Source organism: Peromyscus leucopus, chromosome X (assembly GCF_004664715.2).
Source record: "Peromyscus leucopus breed LL Stock chromosome X, UCI_PerLeu_2.1, whole genome shotgun sequence".
In the NCBI taxonomy this organism is placed as follows: Eukaryota; Metazoa; Chordata; class Mammalia; order Rodentia; family Cricetidae; genus Peromyscus; species Peromyscus leucopus.
Window position 1 is genome coordinate 24,235,458 of NC_051083.1, and position 21,666 is coordinate 24,257,123.

Genomic DNA, 21,666 nt, shown 5'->3' on the forward strand with positions numbered 1-21,666 from the left:
GCTGAGATTAAAGGTGTGCTGCACCACCACCACCACCACCACCACCACCACCACCACCACCACCACCTAGCAACTTTTTTTTTTTTAGGACAGGGTCTTGAGATCATCTAGTCCCAGCCTTTGGAGCACTGCAATTACAGTTGTGGACCACCAAGCCCATATAATGAATAATATGCAGTAATTTTTTTGGATCATATCCTTAGCATTGGATATTTGGCAAAGTTCTTTATTTTTGTTTCTTGCTGTGTTTTTTTTGTTTTTGTTTTTTTTTTTTGTTTTTTTTTTTTTGTTTTTCGAGACAGGGTTTCTCTGTGTAGCTTTGCGCCTTTCCTGGAACTCACTTGGTAGCCCAGGCTGGCCTCGAACTCACAGAGATCCGCCTGGCTCTGCCTCCCGAGTGCTGGGATTAAAGGCATGCGCCACTGCCGCCCGGCGTTTCTTGCTGTTTTAAATAGAATTTTGGTGCAACCTTTTTTTTTTTTTTTTTTTTTTTTTTTTTTTTTTTTTTTTTTTTTGGTTTTTCGAGACAGGGTTTCTCTGTGTAGCTTTGCGCCTTTCCTGGAACTCGCCTTGGAGACCAGGCTGGCCTCGAACTCACAGAAATCCGCCTGCCTCTGCCTCCCGAGTGCTGGGATTAAAGGCGTGAGCCACCACCGCCCGGCAATGGTGCAACCTTTTTACACACACACACACACACACACACACACACACACACACACACACCTGTATTTTTTTTTAAGACAGAATTTCTCTATGTAGCTCAGGCTGCCCTGGTACTTGCTGTATAGACCAGGCTGATCTCCAACTCACAGACATTCTCTTGCCTTTGCCTCTGGAGTGCTGGGATTAAAGGCATATACCACCATTGCCCAGTTATATATTTTAAACTTATACATATTTTAGCTATTTTTATAGATGGTACTATAGTCATTTGGGGCCACAACATTGTGATGGAGAACATTCTATGCATTGGGGTATGTTTAGCAGCCTTCATTGTCCCCACTTATAAGATACCATAAACACTGTCCATTTCATTCTTATAGTAACTGAAAATAAATCTCTAGACATTTTCAAGTGTCCCTTGAGAAGAATAGTAGCCCATGATTGAAATCACTGTACTAGTTTGATGAGTGAAGTGAAAGGTACCAATCACTGTTTTTTAATTTTAGACTTTAACCTGTTACTGCCTCTGTTTACCCCCTATTTCCTCAGCCTTCTCTGAGGACTTGGGGTCTTCCATTGTCCTTGCCTTCCATTGCAGAATGCCTCTGGATTAGGGCCTTCAACAGCAGGTGTTTCTTTTCTCATAATCCTGGAAGCCAGAATGCCTAGATCATATTCTGGCATAGTTTGTTTCTGGTATGGACTCGTTTTATTTCCTTGCAGACAGTCACCTTCTTACTGTGTCCTAACAAAACAAATAAAGCAAGCTCTGATTTCTCTTCATCTTCTTTTGAGACACTGTCTCACTATGTAGTCCAGGCTGGCTTTAATCTCAAGATCTTATTGGCACTGCCTGCAGTCTCATCATAATCTTATAGGGACACCTGCTCTACAAGATTAGCTCCTGTGCCTTTATTTAATTTTTATCGCCTTCTCTGAGGTCCTATTTCCAAATACTGTCATTTTCCAGATTACGCCTTTAATATGAACTTTTTGTGGTGAATAATTTAGTTCATAGTATTCTACCCTTGGTCCCTGAAAATTCATGTCCTTCTTACATAAAAAATATTTTTTTCCATTTTAGCAGCACCCAAAGTCTGAATTCATTCCAGAATCACCTCGAACATCTGATGCCCAAAATTTCTTCTAAATAGTATCTAAATTAGATTTACCTGAGACTTGTGTGATTCATTGTGAGGCAAAATTCCTTTCCAACTCTGAACCTGTAGAACCAGACAAGCTATATGCTTCCCAAATACACCGGTGGAACAGGCATGGTAGAGAAAGAAGCAGGAAAGGAAGGAGGTAGCAGGTCCCAGGCAAGTCTCAAACCTGGCAAGGCTAATTCCATAAAAACCTTAAGGCTGATGTCTGGTCTTTGGCTTGATGCCCCACTTTGCATTAGCCACATGACACTGCAAAGGCCCTGACCCTGAAACCCAGAGGGAAACCACCTAGTCCTTGGGCTTGTGGTAGGAGGGGCTGGGAGCGTTGGGATTCTTTGAGTTGCCTTCGGGGCAATTCTTTGCTTTTCTTGAAGATATATTTATGTTCATTTTGGAGGATCTCTACAGTTTCATCATTTAGGTTCCAAGAAGTCTGTCACCATTCATTTTGTCCTGATTTCTGTATCCCTTGGAGTTCAAACTGGCAGTGTATTCACTAATTTGATGTCGTGTCTATTCATGGCTGCAGCTAAGATGGCTGATTAACATTGTGGGAAAATGTCTGTAGGCAGTGATTGTCCAGCACAGCTTTGGCATTCTTTTCACATCATTTCTATTTCCATGCCCCTCCTTTGCCCCTTTCCATCTTTAGGTCCATCCATCAATCCATCCATCCATCCATTTTCCTTCTGTCCTTACAGTCCTCCATCTATCTGGGCATAGAACACTCTGGGGTTCACACTAGGTCCTGGGGGATAAGACTGCTTCATGATAGTGGGGACATCCAAAGACACTTGTTTCTATAAAGACTCACAGCAGAGTAGAGAACCTTGGGGTCAAGACTGCCTGGGCAGATGGTAAGGCAGCCTCTTCTTGGAAAAGGTAATATGTATACATACAAGGGTAGGATATTTTGAGATCAAGTCATTTTTGGAATTAGAGCGCTGGACTGTTGCTTTGGAAGATACAGGGGGGAAAAAGGACTCCCTCCTTGTATTCTCATTCTCTGAGATGGAAATGCTAGGTCATCTCTCAAAACCAGAGAAGCATGGACCTTTGACCTTCTTTGCTTTCTGGATCTCAAGATAACTGCTTAGTTCTTTCATGTTCCCTCTCCCACCATGAGGCAGACCTTGAGCACACAAGGTTTGTGCCAACAAAGGAACTCAGCATGCAGTTCTGATAAGCATTGTTCCAGTGATACAGGTGGCCAGGCAGTTGAGCTCATTAGCAGGTTCAGTTTACCTGACAGTTCCCTTTGATGATAATGCTGAACTCTTTTTGGACAAGCCCCAGAACCATACCCGCTGAGGGAAATATAGGTTGAATATTATGTGCACAGCCAGGCTTGGTTGGTTGTGGCCTGATGCATGCCAGGCTGAAGGCTTGCTAGGTTGCCTGGAATTCTGCACATATTTCACTGTAGCTTTTAGAGGTGTTTAGTATGGATGCTAATAGCCTTCTGGATGCCATAGGGTCCAGAAGTTTTGCCAGAGTGCCTGTGGTATATGGTAGTGTATACTGGCTTGGTTCCACACTGCTGCTGAGTTGGAGGTAGTTGGTGTGATACAGAGTATTAATTACACTGAAAAGAGTGTAGCCTTTCAGCTTCTTTACAGTTCTAAATGGGAGTTTGCTATCAGGCCTCCTCAAAGAGCTGTTCATATGTCTGGCCTCCAGATGTTTTGAGTCAGATGTTGTTACCCATTGTCCTGCTCTGAGGATTTAAAAGAGGACACCCCTCCCCCCAACAAAATACAATTCATATGTCTTGATTTTGAACAAAATGACAGTCCCTGCATCAGTGCCTTTTATTTGGAGAACAGAATCCTTTATTCTAGAGGATGTCTAATTCCAGCCTAGTAACACCTAGGCTGCTTCATTTATTCACTGTTTTGCACACCTGTGTGTTGGGCCTCTGCTGGGAATACTGGGGTACTGTCAAACAGGTACCAGCAACAATATTCCTGCCCCTTGGGAGATTAGAGCAGAGAAAAGTTCACCCTCCATGTCTTTCTGAAACACTTGGAAGGAAAGCCACCAGGGTGGGTGAAATGATAGAAATGTTCAGAGGAAGCGTAAGTGTCCCCTTCCATTAATTTTGCCACAGAATACAGTGGAGATGTTATTCACCCCATCTGTGTCAGAGACCTAGTAATTGACTTCACAGTGGCATCAAACACCCTAGCCCCATCATCACTACTCCTGTTCCAGATCTAACTCAGGCCTTCTGGTTTTCTGTTATCCTTGCCAGATGACTCCCTCCTGCCCACACCTCCCCTCCCTCTAGCTCTCCATTTTACCAGGTTGGGGAATGGAGCTCTTTTGTGAAGTCAGTCTGCTGAGGACACATCCTGGTTCCCAGTACCCAGTGGTTTCATGCTTCCTGCAGAGCTTGTATTCTTTCTTTCTTTGTTTGTTTGTTTTCAAGACAGGGTTTCTCTGTGTAGTTTTGGTGCCTGTCCTTGATCTCGCTCTGCAGACCAGGCTGGCCTCGAACTCACAGAGATCCCACCTGGCTCTGCTTCCCGTGCTGGGATTAAAGGCGTGTGTCACCACGACCTGGTTCAGCTTGTATTCTTTATCAGGGCACCCTAGGCTTTCTTCAGCAGCTTCCCTTCTAGTATAGATCCCCAGTCTACAGTGGAACTGACTTGTCAAGGCTCAAGTGTCCTCTCCTCTTCCTCTGCACTTTGCAGATGATACCTTGGTACCTACGTAGGTTAAAACCAGCCCTTCCACCTAGAACTGGTGCTTGTTTACCCTCATGGCAATGCCCTAGGCAGTGAGCTTTGAGAATAGGCTTCTTGAAACTGGAGTTCCAAGACTATCAGCATTGTAAGTATCCTGAGTAGGCACATTTTTCTAGGAAGATTAATGCTTGTCTCTAATTCTCAAAGAGATCCAGGTCCTAAAAAGAACCACCGTCTCTGAGAGCTTATTATGCTGTATATCCATTCTTGGCATGCAGTTCTTACATCATAAAAATTTAACATTCCCTACCCTGTGCCTTTAAAGTTCATAGATGCACCTGGTGATATAGGCAAAGATGCATTTATTTATTCATTTTTGTTTCTTTTGTTTCAAGACAGGGTTTCTCTCTGTAATGGCCCTGGCTGTCCTGAAACTCGCTCTATAGACCAGACTGGCCTTGAACTCACAGAAATCTGCCTGCCTCTGCTTCTGAGTGCTGGGATTAAAGGTGTGTGCCACCACTGCCAGTCTCAAAGATGCATTTATAAACAGTGATAGTCTCATGCCTAAACAGACAAGCTACATGACTGCTGACAATGTGCTTTTGCAGGGAAAGGTGATCAGTGCAGAAAAGGGTGAGTGATAAAATCCTTTTAACTTTTCCTCCTAGAAGTCTGGTGCAGGTTTCAACCAACACAAATGGAAGGACTCCATCGTCCTTCCATTTGAAAAGTTTACAATGAGATCCTAGTGCCCAAGGGACTGTGACAGTGCTGTCTTGGGATGTCTGGGGATAGCCAAGAACCATCCTGGGTCACCTCCCCTGTGATGCCATTTCTAAAGAATGTTATTGTTCAGCCTCTTCCCTCTCCTTTGGCCACTGTGGTTTTCCTTTCCCATTTCGGCTGAATTCACTTCTTCCGTTGATTGTTACTATTTGTTTCTTTTTTCCCTAAATCCTTCCTCAAAACCTCCCCTTTTAAATTTTAAACACTTCTTCCGGTTTCTTATCTTCAGAGTAAATTAAAGGACAAATTATTATAATACTGTATTTTATTTTTAAGAGATTGGATCAAAATCCATTGTAGCATTTGGAAGTATGAAAAATAAAATAAGCTGGCTAGTAACTTGCCTCATGCTTTCACCAAAGTAATCATCATTAGAAATCCTCTTGTATATCATGTAAGGAACTTCTCAAGAGAATAAGGCTGATAAAACAGCCACTGAAAAGCCGTGTGTGGGTGCATTCTGATTATTCTAAAGTGGTCTGGGAACCCTTCAATTTTGTTTAAAATGTGTTTGGTTCGGCATGCAGGCTTTGACTGTTCTTGTCTGTATCTCTTCTTAGTTTTGTGTCCCTGAGATCAGTGTCTACACAGGTGAAGTAGGTATGGAGCCCAGGGCTTCTTGTGGGCCAGACAAAGCTCTACCACCTCTCAAAATTGGTGTGATAATGAGAGAAAAGTTCTCTTGTCTGGCTAAACACAGTGCTGGCCTCAGTCATCTGTAGAGATGTTTGCAAACCTGGTAGGGTCATAGTTGTAGGTGATTCCATGCATTGAGTGCTTTAGTATTTTTTATGACTGGGCACATCTATGCATATATCTGAGTGTTCTGAATCTATTAATTCAGTCAACTTTGGATTAAACACATTTTTTTTTTTAAAAATTGCATCTGGAGTGAGCATATACAGATCTCCCCCATTTATGCCCAGTAAACTATATAGTATAACAACTACTTATATAGCATTTACATTGCATTAGATATTGAAAGCCACCTAGAAATGATTTAAAGTAGAAAGGGGATGTGAGTAGGTTGTATACAAATACTGCATGTACCATTTTGTTGTGAGGGACTTGAGTACACAGGTATTTTGGTACCCACAGGGATCTTGAAACCAATCCCCTGTGGATACCAAGAATGACTGTATAAATACATCCTTAAAATATTGCTTTTCAACTATTGTTGTTACTAAAAGCAAGAGGACTATTTTACATCACATACACAAATGAAATACAAGCTTACAACACACTGTGCACCATACAACCCTTATGAAATGTTATCTATATGCTCCAATATTTTTAATGATTTAGTGTGTGTGTGTGTGTGTGTGTGTGTGTGTGTGTGTGTGTGTGTACACACGTGCACATGCACTCAGGAACACACATGTGTGTACATGGCGGACATGTGAGTGCAGTTGCCCCTAGAGGCTAGAATATGGCATTAGATCTCCTGAAGATGAAGTTATAGGCAGGTGTGAGCCACCCAACTTGGGTGCTGGGCTGAGCACCAAACTTGGGTCCTCTCCAAGATCAGTATGTCCTCTTAATCACTGAGCCATCTCTTAATGGGGAACCACTCACTGTAATTAATTGTTACTTTGTGGGTTGTGACTATGGTGTGAGAACCCTGATAGAGTTAAGATGCTGAATGAATACATTGGATCAGAAATCATGGACTGAGATAATGTTTACAGATATTTTGGAGATATTCTGCGACGATTCATCAGAGAATTTACAAATCAAATAGCCAGAGCATATAGCAGTTTAAAGAAAAAGAGATGACCATGAATTTAGCTTCCTCTGATGTTTCTTTTTCCCTCAAGTGTTTCATAGGAGTTGGAATCCTGAAATTGTTTCTAACCACTGCAAATTAAATATTCAGTAGGAATCTCAATGTTTGTGTGTGTTTTGTAAAAACAGCTTTTAGTGAGGGTGTAGATTCCATTACATTCACCTTTTTTTGCATCGTTTGCTGAATTTTATTTGATTTTTACAGCTGCATTTTAGAACATACACGTGTTTCCTACTATCTCCATGTTGTTTTTCTTGCCTCTGTTTCCTTTTAGGAAAAGGTATGTTTCAGTAGCCTGATGTTCCTGAGTGTCATCATTTCTTTACCTTTCCTGATGAATGAAGTGCAATGCCTGGGTATCTCTCTAGGGGTCAACTTCCTTGCACTGAGGCTCAGGAAAGAGGACTCATATGTGGCCTCCAGAGGGTACTAGGGGCTCCTTTGAACATTTATTTTTTATTTATTTATTTTTTATTTTACAATACCATTCAGTTCTACATATCAGCGACAGGTTCCCCTGTTCTCCCCCCCTCCCACCCCCTCCCCTTCCCCCAGCCCACCCCCCATTCCCACCTCCTACAGGGCAAAGCCTCCCCCAAGGACTGCAATCAACCTGGTAGACTCAGTCCAGGCAGGTGCTGTCCCCTCCTCCCAGACTGAGCCAAGCATCCCTGCATAAGGCCCAGGTTTCAAACAGCCAACTCATGCAGTGAGCACAGGACTCGGTCCCACTGCCTAGTTGCCTCCCAAACAGATCAAGCCAATCAACTGTCTCACCTATTCAGAGGGCCTGATCCAGCTGGGGGCCCCTCAGCCTTTGGTTCATAGTTCATGTGTTTCCATTCGCTTGGCAATTTTTCTTTCAATAATTGAGTAAAACCGAAATTTATTATAAGCCACAGTCGTCCTAGGGACCTCCATGCTATATATCTAGCCTCCATGGTTCTATGGGTTGTGGTCTGATTGTTCTTTATTTTATATCTAGAATCCACTTATGAGTGAGTACATACCATGACTGTATTTCTGGGTTTCCTCTGAACATTTATAGATAGGCCTGGGGCATGAGAGGAGCTTCAAGATGAGGGTGTAGAACTAATTTAGAGACTAACCTGTAGGCCTTTCTCCTCATCAACTCTGTATACCTGCTCGTGAGTATATTCCCTTGAGACCAGCACCAACTAAACAACACCAAACCTGCTGTAGATGACACCTATTGGGTGGCAGGCTGTGTTCAGTGTTGATCAAGTCAAGTCTGACTCATCTTATATATGCAATAGAGCACCTGCTAGGCATGCTCTACAGTTCCACTGGGGTTGAGTCAGAGTTGGAGGAGATGCCAGTCTAGCCCTGAAGGCACCAATACTAGGGGAGATGTGACATGTAAATAGGCACATCATAGAATAGACCAAATACTGAGGCCAGCCAAAGAAAGACACCTTGCTCAGGTGCTGAGTCTAGACAGGAGGAATCTGTACCACAACTTGGAAAAGGCATAGGCATATGAACAGGAAGTGGGTGAGTAGGAACTGTAGTAAAGAAAAAGAATGATTCAAATTGGGAGAAAGAAAAAGAATGATTCAAATTGGGAGACAGTGCTGCTGGGGAAGCAGATGGACAAGTGGCCAAAAGGGAGCTAAGAGTTCTCTGCTTGTCGTTTTATGATTTCTGAAACCTGGTTCTTTCATAATTCCTACTAGGGGGTTACAGAGGATATCTTCTCTTTTTTAGTCAGACTTTTTTTTTAGGAGCCCCAGCATCATCCAGGTGGTTTTCTGCTGCCATAAGTCATAGGAAAAAAAATAACTGTAGAAGTTAGGTGACACCCTAGAGCTGAGGTCTCCAGAATAGTATGTATTAGCCATCTGAACCTGAACAGTTGTTTTTGGTGAGCTCAAAGGTGGGAAGAGCTCAGTGTGTAAAACACATGCTTGCTTTAAAAGTTTATACAAAAAAGAATGTAAAGTATCCCAGTTAGAGCTTTTATGGTCACTACATTTTAAAATGATGGTATTTCTCAGTGTATAAAGAATAAAATGTTTGAGTATAGTGGGTTAAGTAAAATATGTCTTTACAATTAGTTGAACCTACTTTTTTTTTTAATTAAGTGTGTGGCTTTCACTGTGTCACATTTATGCCCTAGAGAAATAATTTTACCAACTAGGCTGAATTTTGCCTTTATTTCACCCCAGCTTTTATATCATTACAGCTTATGCATGGAGGGGAACAAAACGTTTTTATGTCATCTGAGGAATGTGAGCTTGATGGGCTTACTGAGAAATTCTTTTCCTTGCTCCTGCTGGGTGACTGTGATTGGATTGGTCGGGCCTCCTCTGGGTGTGGTTTCCTTTGGGTGGTACACTGGCAGGTTGGTCTGAGGTCAACTTGCTTTTAAACTATGTTCCACTCATACAATATTATGCTGCTAAATCAGAATAATAATGACACTCTTCTAGTTTTTACAGGAAAAAATAACACAGAAGGAAAATAAACCTTTATGGAGTGATAGTAAGTTCCAGAAGCCTTGATATGGGTTTCTGTCTTTCTGCTCCATCACCCCACCCTAGAAAAGAGGAAGAAACTGAGGTAGAATGAGATCAAGTCATTTATTTAGGCTCAACAACCTTACTATATAGTTGTTCACCTTTAATGTTTTAAAGAGTTACCATTGTCTATGCTTGTGATTCAGTAAAATATATATTGAGGGACTTTACATTCAGCCACTCATCAGTTGATCACATGTCTCAGAACTTCTCACTTCCATCATACTAGTGCTCGAACATATTTGAAAACTAGTTGAATAAGATGGCTGTGGGAGCTGAGCCTGGGAAGTTTGGGCCTTTTCCTATATGCCTCCTCTACTGATTTGTCTTAGGACAGTTTATTCTTTGCTGGAGGATAGAACATCTTGCCAAGATCTTGCCTCTAGATTGTCTTCTCTTGGTACTTCCTTTCTTGTGGACAGGACTGTATTCAGGAAGTCATATAATGTGTCTGAAGTTGACTTAGTCAGTAGAGAATCAGAACAAAAGGATACAGGAAGTCTTCACTGATATTTCACCTGGCCCTGGTAGCCTTTCTTCCCACTACGGAACACATCAACCTAAAACACAGAGATGTCTAAGGAATGACTGATCCTGGACTCTGGAGTCTCATTTTTCTTAGCATCTGGGTCTTTTGATCTCAATTGCTAATTTTTTCTTGATTCTTCTAGTAGGCTGTTTTCTGCCCCAATCCTCACCCCCATGGTTTGGTTTTCTGAAATCAGCTGGGTTAATTGATCTACATTGTTTTCCTGGGGGCTCCCAGCTTAGAAAGATGAGTCCCAAGGAACAGCATCCCTTCATTCAAGAAATTCATGAACTAATACAGAAGGAAGGTAATGCCTATATTAACAAGTGATCTTTCTTAGTCATCTAACTATCTGGCAAACAACTCCAGAATTTCAGTTGCTTAACAACATAGAAATTTCTTGCCCATGTTAACTCAGTATGAATGGTGAAGGGTTTTCTAAGCCTGTGATCCACCCAGTCATCCATGAACCGAGGCTTCTTCCATGGTGTGGCTCACTGATGTTTTGGGCATTTGCTGCCATCTACCTACTCCTTTGCTTTTAGCCAACAGAAAAAGGAAGAGAGATGATGGCATGGGGATCCTGACAGAAGCTTATGGGACAGGCCAAGAAGCAATACACATGAATTCACCTCATATTTCTTTGATTAAAGCCCAGTCATATAACCCTACCCAAGCAAGAGAGGCTGGGAAATATGGCTTTTCTATGGACTCAAGAAACACATATCATGGTTTCCTTTCCATTATTTTGAGTAGCAAGTACTCAGATACTAACATCCTTTAAATATTAGCTCAATTGATGGAGCAGTACCATTTTATTGACTGTTGAAAAAAAGCACTTGGCACACTTCTTAATGGGATTTTGTGACATGAGTGATACTGCTGCCAGGCTATTAGTAACACTGACCTTCAAACTTAGGTGAGTAGGCTGTGACTATATTGCTGCACTGGGGAAATCTGCACCCTACAGAACATGACACTGTGTGACTTTGCAGGTAGGGGGTGCAGCAAAACATACTAATTCCTAATGGGAAATGCTCCTAAGAGGTATATGGTCATTTAGAAGAATCTTATTCTCACCTACTCGAAGGCTTATAAACTAGTGTCACAGCTTCTTGCCACCAAAACAGTGAAACATATCTAATGATGTGCCCTTTGTTTGTCAGAAGCCATTTAGGCGGGGGGGGGGGGGGGGGGGGGGGGTGGGGGGGGGGGGGGGGGGGGGAGGTCTCTTGCAAATGTACTAGTGAATTGTTTGTGCAGAGGAGCATGCTGCATCCAATTATCTGTTCTCATTTGTTTTTACTAGCCATTGTCATTTATGAAAAGCTGTGCACAGCTCTTTACCCTGAGGGAAGATCCAGGAGCCATTTGCTCTTCAGATTAGTCCATGAGTTTATCCACATACCCTGACAGTTTTGTGTTAGTGACAATGAAAAGATTAGCTAATGTTTACTTTTAAAAATTCTTATTCTCAAGAAGACTTCAACTTTTTATGCAGGATTCACAATTTGTATTTAGGAATGATCAGTTCTAAGGATCTGTAACTGACTGGGACCCTGACATCTAATTAAGGCATTGCATGTCAGTTGCAATGGTTAGACTGAATTCTGAGTAATATTACCCTAAATTCTAGAGTTGGAACTTGATAATACGTGCCAGTTCCATTTTTATACATATTCTAAATAAGCATTTGAGGCTAAAACATGCATTTAAACGAGTATTACAAATGGCTTTTCAGAACTAACGTGGCAGGTTTTGACATGGTGCCTGCTATTTAAAACTGATAGACAGGCATGGCAAGACGTCTCAGCAGGTAAGGGTATATGCCATCAATTCTGACAAACTAAGTTTGATGTACCAAGTCCCATATGGTGGAAGGGAAGAACTCCTATAAACTGTCCTTTGACCTCCATGCATTCCCTGTGGCACATGCATGTCCACATACGTATGTGCACAAACACAATAAATAAATGTAATAAAAATTGGCAGATGTACAAAGAATCTAAAGAAGCACTGAAACGCTGGGAGGTGGTGGCACACACCTTTAATCCCAGCACTCCGGAGGCAGAGCCAGGCAGATCTTTGTGAGATCGAGGCCAGCCTGGTCTACAGAGCAAGATCCAGGACAGGCACCAAAAACTACACAGAGAAACCCTGTCTTGAAAAAAAAAAAAAAAAAAAAAAGCACTGCGGCTTCATTTTGGGAGCAAGCAATGTCCCCAGGAATCTGCTGCTTGCTTCTTGCTGATGAGTGAGAACCTTGGCTCTGGAGTATAAATGTTATGCCATCAAAAGCTTGGGGAAACAACTAGAACAGCACACACAGTTGAATTCACCACATACGTAACCACAAATAGACTGTGTCCAAGTTCCGGTGGACTTCGAAATATATTGAGAGCCAGGCATCTTAGAAAAGGTGAAGGAAGTCATTATAATTTCTTGAGGATTGGTTTGGCACTGGAATTGAGATTAATGGTATCCTCTCTGAATAGCATATTAAAAACAAGCACTCGTTGGAAATATAAAGATGACTTTGTTCCAGAAGACTGGAAAGTGTAGTTCAAGGGCAAGGGATTACTCGGGCCTTTGATAACAAAAATGTGCATAGAATCAGTGCTTTGCTCTCTATCCCCACTTCCTGCTACTAGCTTCTACTTTTTTATAATTTGATATGGTTAGTGTGGAATGGGCTAGTCCCTTGAGCACAGCCTGGCTGGAAAGGAGAGTATAGGCTTCTAGGCTCACCCCTTCAGGCTCTGCTGTGTTCCTAGTTGCTGCCTTGTACTGGGCAGAGAAATGACTGTGAAGACATCCATGTCCTAATACCTGTAGCCTGTGAGTATATTGTTTTATGTGGCCAAAGGGACTTTACAAATGTGACTCAGTGAGGGATATTTTGATGGGAAGATTGTCCTGGTGAGTCCCATGTCATAACAAAGTTCTTTATAAATGGAAAAGAAAAGCAGAAAAGAGAGCTGGCCTTCCTAGCAGTGTTTCTTTGAAAATAGGAGTAGGGGGCCATAAGTTAGAGCTCCAGGAGCTGGAAAAGGCAAGGCAGAAGTACCCCCTCCCCTGGCCAGGTGTGTCCAATCTGTAGCTTTGTAGACTACATATGGCTGAAGATAGCTATGAATGCAGTCCAACGCAAAATGATAGACTTAGGACATTATGAGACTTTTATGTTTTATTTATTCAGTCTTGTAATTTGATTGCATTGTTCATGAGCTTGAACTTTATAGATGACAATTGCAGTATCAAAAGGCTAGACATGCTCTGAAGACTTCAAAACGTAAAGCAGGCCTGTGTGACCATGTTTAGTGTCTTCAGACCTCTGAGAATGGTCAGAGAACAATGAGCCAACCAGCTGAGGCTGAGCCCTTCTGAACTGTGAGAGAAGAAACGAGACTGTTTGAAACCACCACTTTGGGTGTAGCAAAAAGAAAGCAATCCAGTCTGAAGCAAATGCTGGTGCAGTGAGATGGCCGGAAGGGGACTAAGTGCCTGCTGGTCTTCAAGCTGCCACCAAAGAGGCCACAGTCAGCTAACATGACCCCATGAGGTTCATCTGGTTATCCTCAGTGTAAATATTAAGAAACATGGGCTAGGATATAGCTGAGTAGTTTTGCCTGGCAGGTTTTAGGCTGTAGGTTCAGTAGCTCATAATGGAGAAGGGGGAGAGTTAGGAAATTGAGGCTTGGGGCAAAATGGAGTGACTCACTCAAGGTTTAATTCATGACAGTACACAGTCTTTTTGAGCTGCCATTTATACAGCCCAGCAGGATGTGACAGACAAAGCAAAAAGAAATCAGAGTCTGGGCTTCCACCACTCTCTCAGTTCATACTGCCCTGCTCTTTAAGAGTGGCCAGCAGAACATATTCTCTCTCACTTAGCAGAGGCCAAGAAATATGATTTGCTCAGGGGAGAATCTGCAATGGCAAGACTTCTGGGTGACAGCTCAGGACAAAGAATATGGTTCCTGTTTTTAGTTTCTCCTCTAATCTTCATTTCCCACATTCTGCAAATGCTGTTCAGCTCATGCCACTGTTGGGCCTTCTTGCCTGTTCCCTCAGGGCAAAGCATGCTCAGGCCAGATGGATTTATTCTGAGCTCTGGAGTACATGTATTAAAAATATCTCCAGAGGGTGCTGAAAGACTTTACTTCTTTGGCTGGTGGGAACCTAAGGTTATGGCTAAGCCCTTTGGCAGTATGTAACAACTGTTTAATATAAGTATATGTTCGTTATTTATCATAAACAGCACACCATTGGGGCAGGCCTTAACAGTATTCTGTAAAAGCCAGGTGAATAAATTGTGGTCTGCTGCATAAAATGAAAGATTCCAGATTTCAGAAAATAATGTTAAGAGAGCTAAAAGGCATAAATATCCAACTTAAAAACATCAGCTTATGAAATTATATATAGTATGATATTATTTGTGTGAAAGGTAGAAAAAATAGGGAAGGGGAACAAGGTAATATGTGAATCTAGGGCTTCTGGATCATGTGTGATTTTGTTCCTGGTCTTTAAATTTTACTATCTGGTTTTATGTACTGAATTTAAGATAAAGCATAGAAAAACTTCCCAAAGCCCAATATTACTCCACCATATAGATATCGACCATATTTTATCTATTCATTAGTTGAGGTCTGTTAGTTATTTCCATCTTTGTGCTATTAAAAATAAGTTTTTGCCTGGGCTGTATTGGTGCATGCTTTTAATCCCAGGGAGAGGCAGACAAATCTCTGAGATTGAGGCCTGGTCTACAAAGCAAGTTCCAGGACAGTCTGGGCTGTTAAACAGAGAAACCCTGTCTCAAAAAAACCAAAAAAAAAAAAAAAAAAAAAAAAAAAAAAGAAAGAAAGAAAGAAAAGAAAGTAAGAAAGAATTAAATGTGAAAAGAATTAAAAGTGAAAATGGTAAGCAAAATTTGTATGTAGTGTGTGATCGTGACTATGTCTATGAATAGACTTTAAGTCTCTTTTCTAAACTTTCTATAGTGGAAACCAAAGTATCCCCTTGTCTGTGCATGGGAACTGTGGGTGGAGTAGGTGGGAATAGTCTAGCATCCTGTTTTGGAGGAGGTGAAAATTGAAGAGACTTGACAGGCTTTCTGTGAGTAAAGATGGAACCTTGGGAAATAGTATGCTGTCTGCTAGACTTGATCCCTTCTTCCTCCCCTTCTCAGACATACTGACTCCTAGTTGATGTCCTTTGCCTGTTCGTGGCCTTACCCAGACACCAGAAATTGCTCTGCTGGGTAGTTAAATAGGAGGCTTTTAACTTTTTTCAGTGGGAAAAAAGCTCTTCAAAGTTAAAGCCTTAACCATGCTTTTGTAAGAAGACAAAATTGAATTGCTTATTTATTTGCTCAAAGAGCATTATCTAATCTTTTTCCATAGATTAGAAAGGATTCCAAGACCAGAGCTGAGAAACTGCCCAAACCAGCTAATCTACTGGCCTTGCTGATTCCAGAATGTTCTACTTGGGGCCCGCCTGAGTGCCTCCCTTGCTAGCAAGCCCACTTATCTCCATTTTAAACATTCGGATCTGCCTGACCTGGGGAGGTGGGTGGGAGTGGTGAAAAGCACGGAGCCAGCATGATTTTACTTCTGTTCAAAGGGCAGCCAGAAGTGTCAGTGTGGGGGACTCCTACCAGGGTTGGGTGAAACACAGCACAGAAACCAGCTTTAGAACAAAAATGCCCTTTCTTTTTAGTTTTGCCTTTTTTTATTGTTAGTTTGTTTAATACTTTTTTTATTTTCTGAGATTATAACATAATTACATCATTTCCGCCTTCCCTTTCCTCTCTCTAAACTCCTCATTTGCCCCCTTCCCTTTACTCTCTTTCAGATTCAGGGCCTCTTTTTCTTTAATTGTTGTTATTGTTTGTTGTTGTTGTTGTTGGTGGTGGTGGTGGTGGTGGTGGTGTGTGTGAGTGTATTCATTCCTAAAAATAAAAATACAACCTGTTCGGTCTATATAATGTTATATATATATATATATATATATATATATATATATATATATATATATATTCAGGGCTGACCATTTAGTATTGGATAACCAGTTGGTGTGTTCTTGGTTCATTTTGCAGGCAGTGTCTTATTATGTAGCTCAGCCTGGCCTCAAATTCATGATCTTCCTGCCTCAGTCTCCCCAGTGCTAGAATTATAGGCATGTGCCACCATGCTTTACTTTGGTCTCCCCTTTATTGATTCATTCAGAATCAATCAAGTCAGTGAATTTTATTGGATAACGTGTTTCATAGAAAAAATGTAGGAAATGGGTCAGGGTTGTAAGAAAATAAAATGCACTTTTATATACATCATTATTTTACATATTTTTAATTGTGTACTCAGCATCTGGTCTAGTAAAAGTAAATATAATGAAAATTAATAACATTTTCAAAATAGAAATGGTCCCCTTAGAGATAAAGTAATCACAGTATTATAAATCTTATCTCCTTGATAGTATAAAAAACCCAGCTTTTGTAGTAAAAAATTAAGTATAAATAAACAAAGTAAAAGACAAATAGAACTAGGCATAAATAAACTCATGATTGTCTTCATGGATATACTTCACTGGACAGTACTGAAACATAGGAGGGTCTTGGAGAAACTGAGACATTTGGGCCTTTTGTTTGTTGGTTTTGTTTTCCAAGAAAGGGTTCATTTGGGTCTTTTTTTTTTTAACCTTTTATTGAATGTCTTCAGATTTGGTGGTTTGAATTTTGTTCTTTGTAATTTTTGTGTCTCCTTTCCCTTGCTGATAAGCCACACTGTTTTCTCTCTGTTTCTGATTCTACTTTTTTCTTCCCTGCTGCTATATGGTATGTAAGTATGGGGAAGATGAAAGACTTTAGGGCCTTGGGGGAGGTTGGAAGGAAGGGTCTCCAGTCCAGAAGAAGTGAAAAGGATGTAAACAAGTCAACTTCTGCCTTATCTTTTTCACAAAGTCTTTGACATATTTCTAACTTTTTGTTTAGTTCCATTAAATCTGTCCTTTTCTCTTTGGATTCAGCTGAGTCCGGATGTTATTTAAAGGTTTAGCCTTTCCACATACTGAGCAATTTCCACTCTTCTTTTAACTGCATAAAGTTCTTACAAGCCATCTGCTAGCATTAGCAGTTTTGTTTTTTTCCATATTTATATTTTGATAAAATAACACAATCACAACATATTTTTAAATGAAAGTTGGCCAAGTTGCTGTGCGTCCTCTTGGCTCCTCATGGTGCACACTGCCTTGTACTGAGAAGAGTTTCTGTGCTCCTTTCTATCCACAATAGCTTGAAAATAATATAGGAAGATGTAAAAAAAATGCACACATGGTACCAGGCGCACCCAAAGATATCTGAATTCTCCAAACCGAGCTTTTCCCATGAGAAGGCATGCATCTTGGGTTCATTGGGAAAAAGAAGGAATCTGATCGTGAAGGGTGGTATAGGGTTTGGAATAATTTAGATTAAAAGGACTCATTTTCTGAGATTGGAGACATGGATATTATTTGTAGCTCAGACTCAGTGAAGATAGGAAAGACTGTCACAGGAGAAAACAAATGTGCCTTGGGCTGCCTGCTGGTTTCAAAGGCCACCTTCCTTTACAAGATCTCTGTTGGGCTCTGATTGAGTGAGGAGACTAAACAGTTAACCTCATGCCTGTGGAAGATGTACAGAAATGCAGTAAATATGGCTCGGAGTCCTGTTTCATGCCCACTGGGCCCAATGAGGCAAAAACGGAAGTTGCTTCCAAGGTGGAAGGGGTTTGGGAGTTGGACAAATTCTTGCTAATGATTTATGAGGGGGGAAGCTGACCTTTCAGGGCACTAAAGGAGAGTAGCTTTAATCATAGGCTTAGGAAAGAGTGAGGGAAAGGTGGTAGAATGAAATGAGGATGATTTTTGCAGGGGTGGGTGGTGGGTAGACAGAGTCTACCTGAAACAGAAGTTGTGTTTGTATAGAGATTGAAGTAGAAAGAGCTAGATGCTTTGTATGGGTTTGTTTTGGGTAGGACTATAACAGCAGCCCAGGGTCCCGGAAGACTCAATGCTGTGTCCTTTTGTTTGTGTGTATTGCTGGGGATGGAACTCAGGTTCTTTTTTCTTTATTATGGAATTTTTTTTATTCATTTTACCAACCACAGATCTCTTCCCTCCTCCCACCCCCCTGAAACTCAGGTTCTTACACATATTGGACAAGCACCCTATTGCTAAGGTATCTGAGCCCAGTGTTTTGCATTTTTGTACAGAGCCACTGCATTTGAGGGAGAATCTGTTTCTGTTTGCCAAGTGAGGGTTGATAGCTGGCAAGACAAGGGATCATGACATTTGTCCAGGAGAGAAACTAATACCTTGCTGTTGGTGCTGGGTGTTTTCCAATCAAATCTAAGGTCTGTAGTGGGTGGCTTTCAATCTCATCCTGACAAGTCAGGGAACATGCTTTTTAGCCAACAACAGCCAAAAGAACTCCACTTTTTCAAATCCTAGACAGTGCCCAGCGGCAATATCCTCATCAGACCTGTGATCAAACAGATTCTGAAGCTGTACATTCCTCATGTAGTGTTATCCACAAACACCTTTTTGGCAGAAAAACATCATTTTGATATTTGTACAGTAAAGACATGATGAAGTAGCTTAGGCATCTTTGGAATGTGGTTACTGGTTTTTCTCAAGGCCAGTGGTCTGGGAAAATGTGGTGGGTACTGTGGCTTCTAAGACCACCTTCAAGAACTTCATCACTTTTCTGTGGTTGTAAAGGCCTTGCTGTTGACATTAACTGAACTCCAAAGGTGTAACTCTTCCTTGGCTTGCATTGAGGCACTCATACTGTGTGTGATTATAACAGTTCATGATTGACATAGAAAGGAAGTGGAATCAGGAAACATGCCAAAATGAAATTCATCAAAATGACAAAAGTACCACTCAGTTTCCTCCTGGAGCAGAGAATGGAATTGTTATTAGAACAACTTGATTTTCTTTATTAAAAAATAGAAAGATAGTATCTTATAATTTTTCTAACAATTCTGGAGTCTAAAGTAAGTGGATTAGGCTCAGCCACGGTATAAAGATGTTTCCCACTTGCATATATTGATTAAATCATATCACATATGTAAATAAACTTCAGATTTACCTGTCTTTGTGTATGGTCTCTAGGCTTAAATATGATTATTTACTATGCTGGGATGGCAGTGATATACTCAGGACTCAATTTGCAGTAAGGTAGAACTATTTTTGCTGTGATCTGTTCCCATCTTTCACAACATCCTGCCACTGCTGACTTAACATGGAAGTATACCATCCCACTTTTCCCCCTGGAAGTGAATCCTCTTTCAGTGTGTTGTGGGATGGAACAGGGAAATGTAAAATAGGTTGGACTCTTGCTGTGCTTCTTCTTCCTCCTCCTCCTCCTCTTTAATGTACCATGTTTGGGAGGCTTTCCACAGACTATTTTATCTTTTATATATTTCCAGCTTTGTATTGATCATAGCTTCTTGAAATCATATGTTTAAAATGAAGATTAAATGCAGTTTGGAGTCAGTGTTGTTCTGATGTTTTATCAATTTTTCAACCATCCTAGGAGAGATAGCTTTGTTGTCCAACCAGTTTTGAGAAAATCTCACGGGGATTGGCTACAGTTTTGATATCTTCAGTTTTCTGCAGCCAGGGACTTGAACAGAAGAAGTGGGAGGACTGAGCTTGTGAAATTTAGATTGTCAGATTCCCATGCATGCCAGTCAGTGTGCATTTATAGAGACTACCAAAGAGATAGCTGCCCAGACTCAGACAATTATAGGTGTGTCCTGTTTTATACAACAGCTGCTGCACTCAAACTGGCTTGTCAATCAACATGATCATGAAAGTGGGGGAGGGAAGAGGCTCCGATTAAAGAAATCCATGGAACACCCTTTACTTTCTCTAACTCCTGGTAAGCCCAGGGCCCCTTAATCAGATTTCCTTCAAGAAGAGATGTTTGTAGGCATTGTGCTTTGGTGGTGTTTCTCTAGAAAAAGAAAAAAGGACCCTTTGAAATCTTTGATCCCTACTGTACAAGGAATGCAGGAAGTATTCAGAAGGCATCTCACTACATTGTTAGGTTTCCTGGCTTTTTACTTTTGTGCAGTGGTTGGTGTTTGATTCATTAATGGGCAGGGTAACAATATTTCAAGTACCTTGTACATAGACCTAAAGCAGTGTTCACGTGTATTGCATGGAACTGAAAGTTTTGAGGGAGGACATTTCTCAGGGAGTGAGAACAGAGCCTGGTTCTCTCCTATTCTGGAAGAGTTACATTCCATTGCCATGGCCTCATTAATCACGCTGTGTGGAAGAAGACGCTTGTCTTACTTGTTTGGTTGGTCATCGTCAATATCTGTTTTCACTGGTGTTTAAAGTGTGCTTTGCAACAGTATGCTTTTAATGGTGTATGTACTTACATGATTATTGATTGTTACTTAAGTGAACCTGATAAATAAATTTTCAACCAAGTAGTTGGGGCAAAAGCTGTCATTTAGATAATACAAATTATATTTCTGTATGAAAAATTTAGATCAGCAAAGTTATTCAAATCTGACCTGACTTTGAAATTTGTTTTCCCGATTTGCTTTTCAGGATAACAAAGCCACTAACCTTTGCCGATTGTGTTGGGGATGAACTTCCTTTAGGATGGGAAACTGTATATGATAAACAAATTGGAATTTATTATATGGACCACATAAATAGTAAGTAGAGTGCCACATTTTCATTGTTATATGTGAGTTTTTTTTTGTTTGTTTTTTTTGTTTGTTTTTCAAGTTTTCACATATAATCTCAAAAATGCTTAAACCCTTGTTTTGTAAAGCAAAAATGATCATGGTGCCCAATGAAATATTGAGCTTTTGTAGTATGGTATACTAAGTTTTCTCTAGCCGAATTCTGAGTACACAAAGCAGGCATATAGTTGTGCCTTACTTCAGTTTTACTATGTACGATAAGGAATAAATTCCCCAGGCATCCAGGAAACTTCTCATGTTGATTTCAAAGTAGAACTTAAAAGTTCTTAGAAGGTGGCATGATTGTCCTCCCCTGATAGACAATGTGTGAAGACATTTTTTTATAGCTAGGCCTGGGAGAAATGCTGGTGGTAATTTGTGGGTAGAGACTAGGGATGTTTCTCAACTTGCTATAGTAATCAGGATGGCTCCACCATAGAGAATGAACATGCTCCAAATGTGAGTAGAGCTGAGGTGTAGAAACTCAAATTCAGAGGCTGTACCTCATTCAAGATCTGTTCTTTAGCCGGGCGGTGGTGGCGCACACCTTTAATCCCAGCACTCGGGAGGCAGAGCCAGGCGAATCTCTGTGAGTTCGATGCCAGCCTGGGCTACCAAGTGAGATCCAGGAAAGGCGCAAAGCTACACAAGAGAAACCCTGTCTCGGGGAAAAAAAAATCTGTTCTCTACCTAGGCTTTGGTGGTCTGCCCCTTCATGAGCCTTCTTTGACCAGATCTCAATTAAGGTTCCATTT

The 21,666-nt window shown here is 41.1% G+C and overlaps 1 protein-coding gene across 2 annotated transcripts in view; it reads left to right on the forward strand.

The window, feature by feature from the left end:
• Nucleotides 1-21,666, forward strand: part of Wwc3 (WWC family member 3) — a 109,065-nt gene that overhangs the window by 21,016 nt on the left and 66,383 nt on the right. For both annotated transcript variants that reach the window (XM_028885936.2, XM_028885937.2), the window contains exon 2: nucleotides 20,772-20,881. In XM_028885936.2, the coding sequence (XP_028741769.1) occupies nucleotides 20,772-20,881 (110 nt within the window). The remainder of the gene's footprint in view (nucleotides 1-20,771; nucleotides 20,882-21,666) is intronic.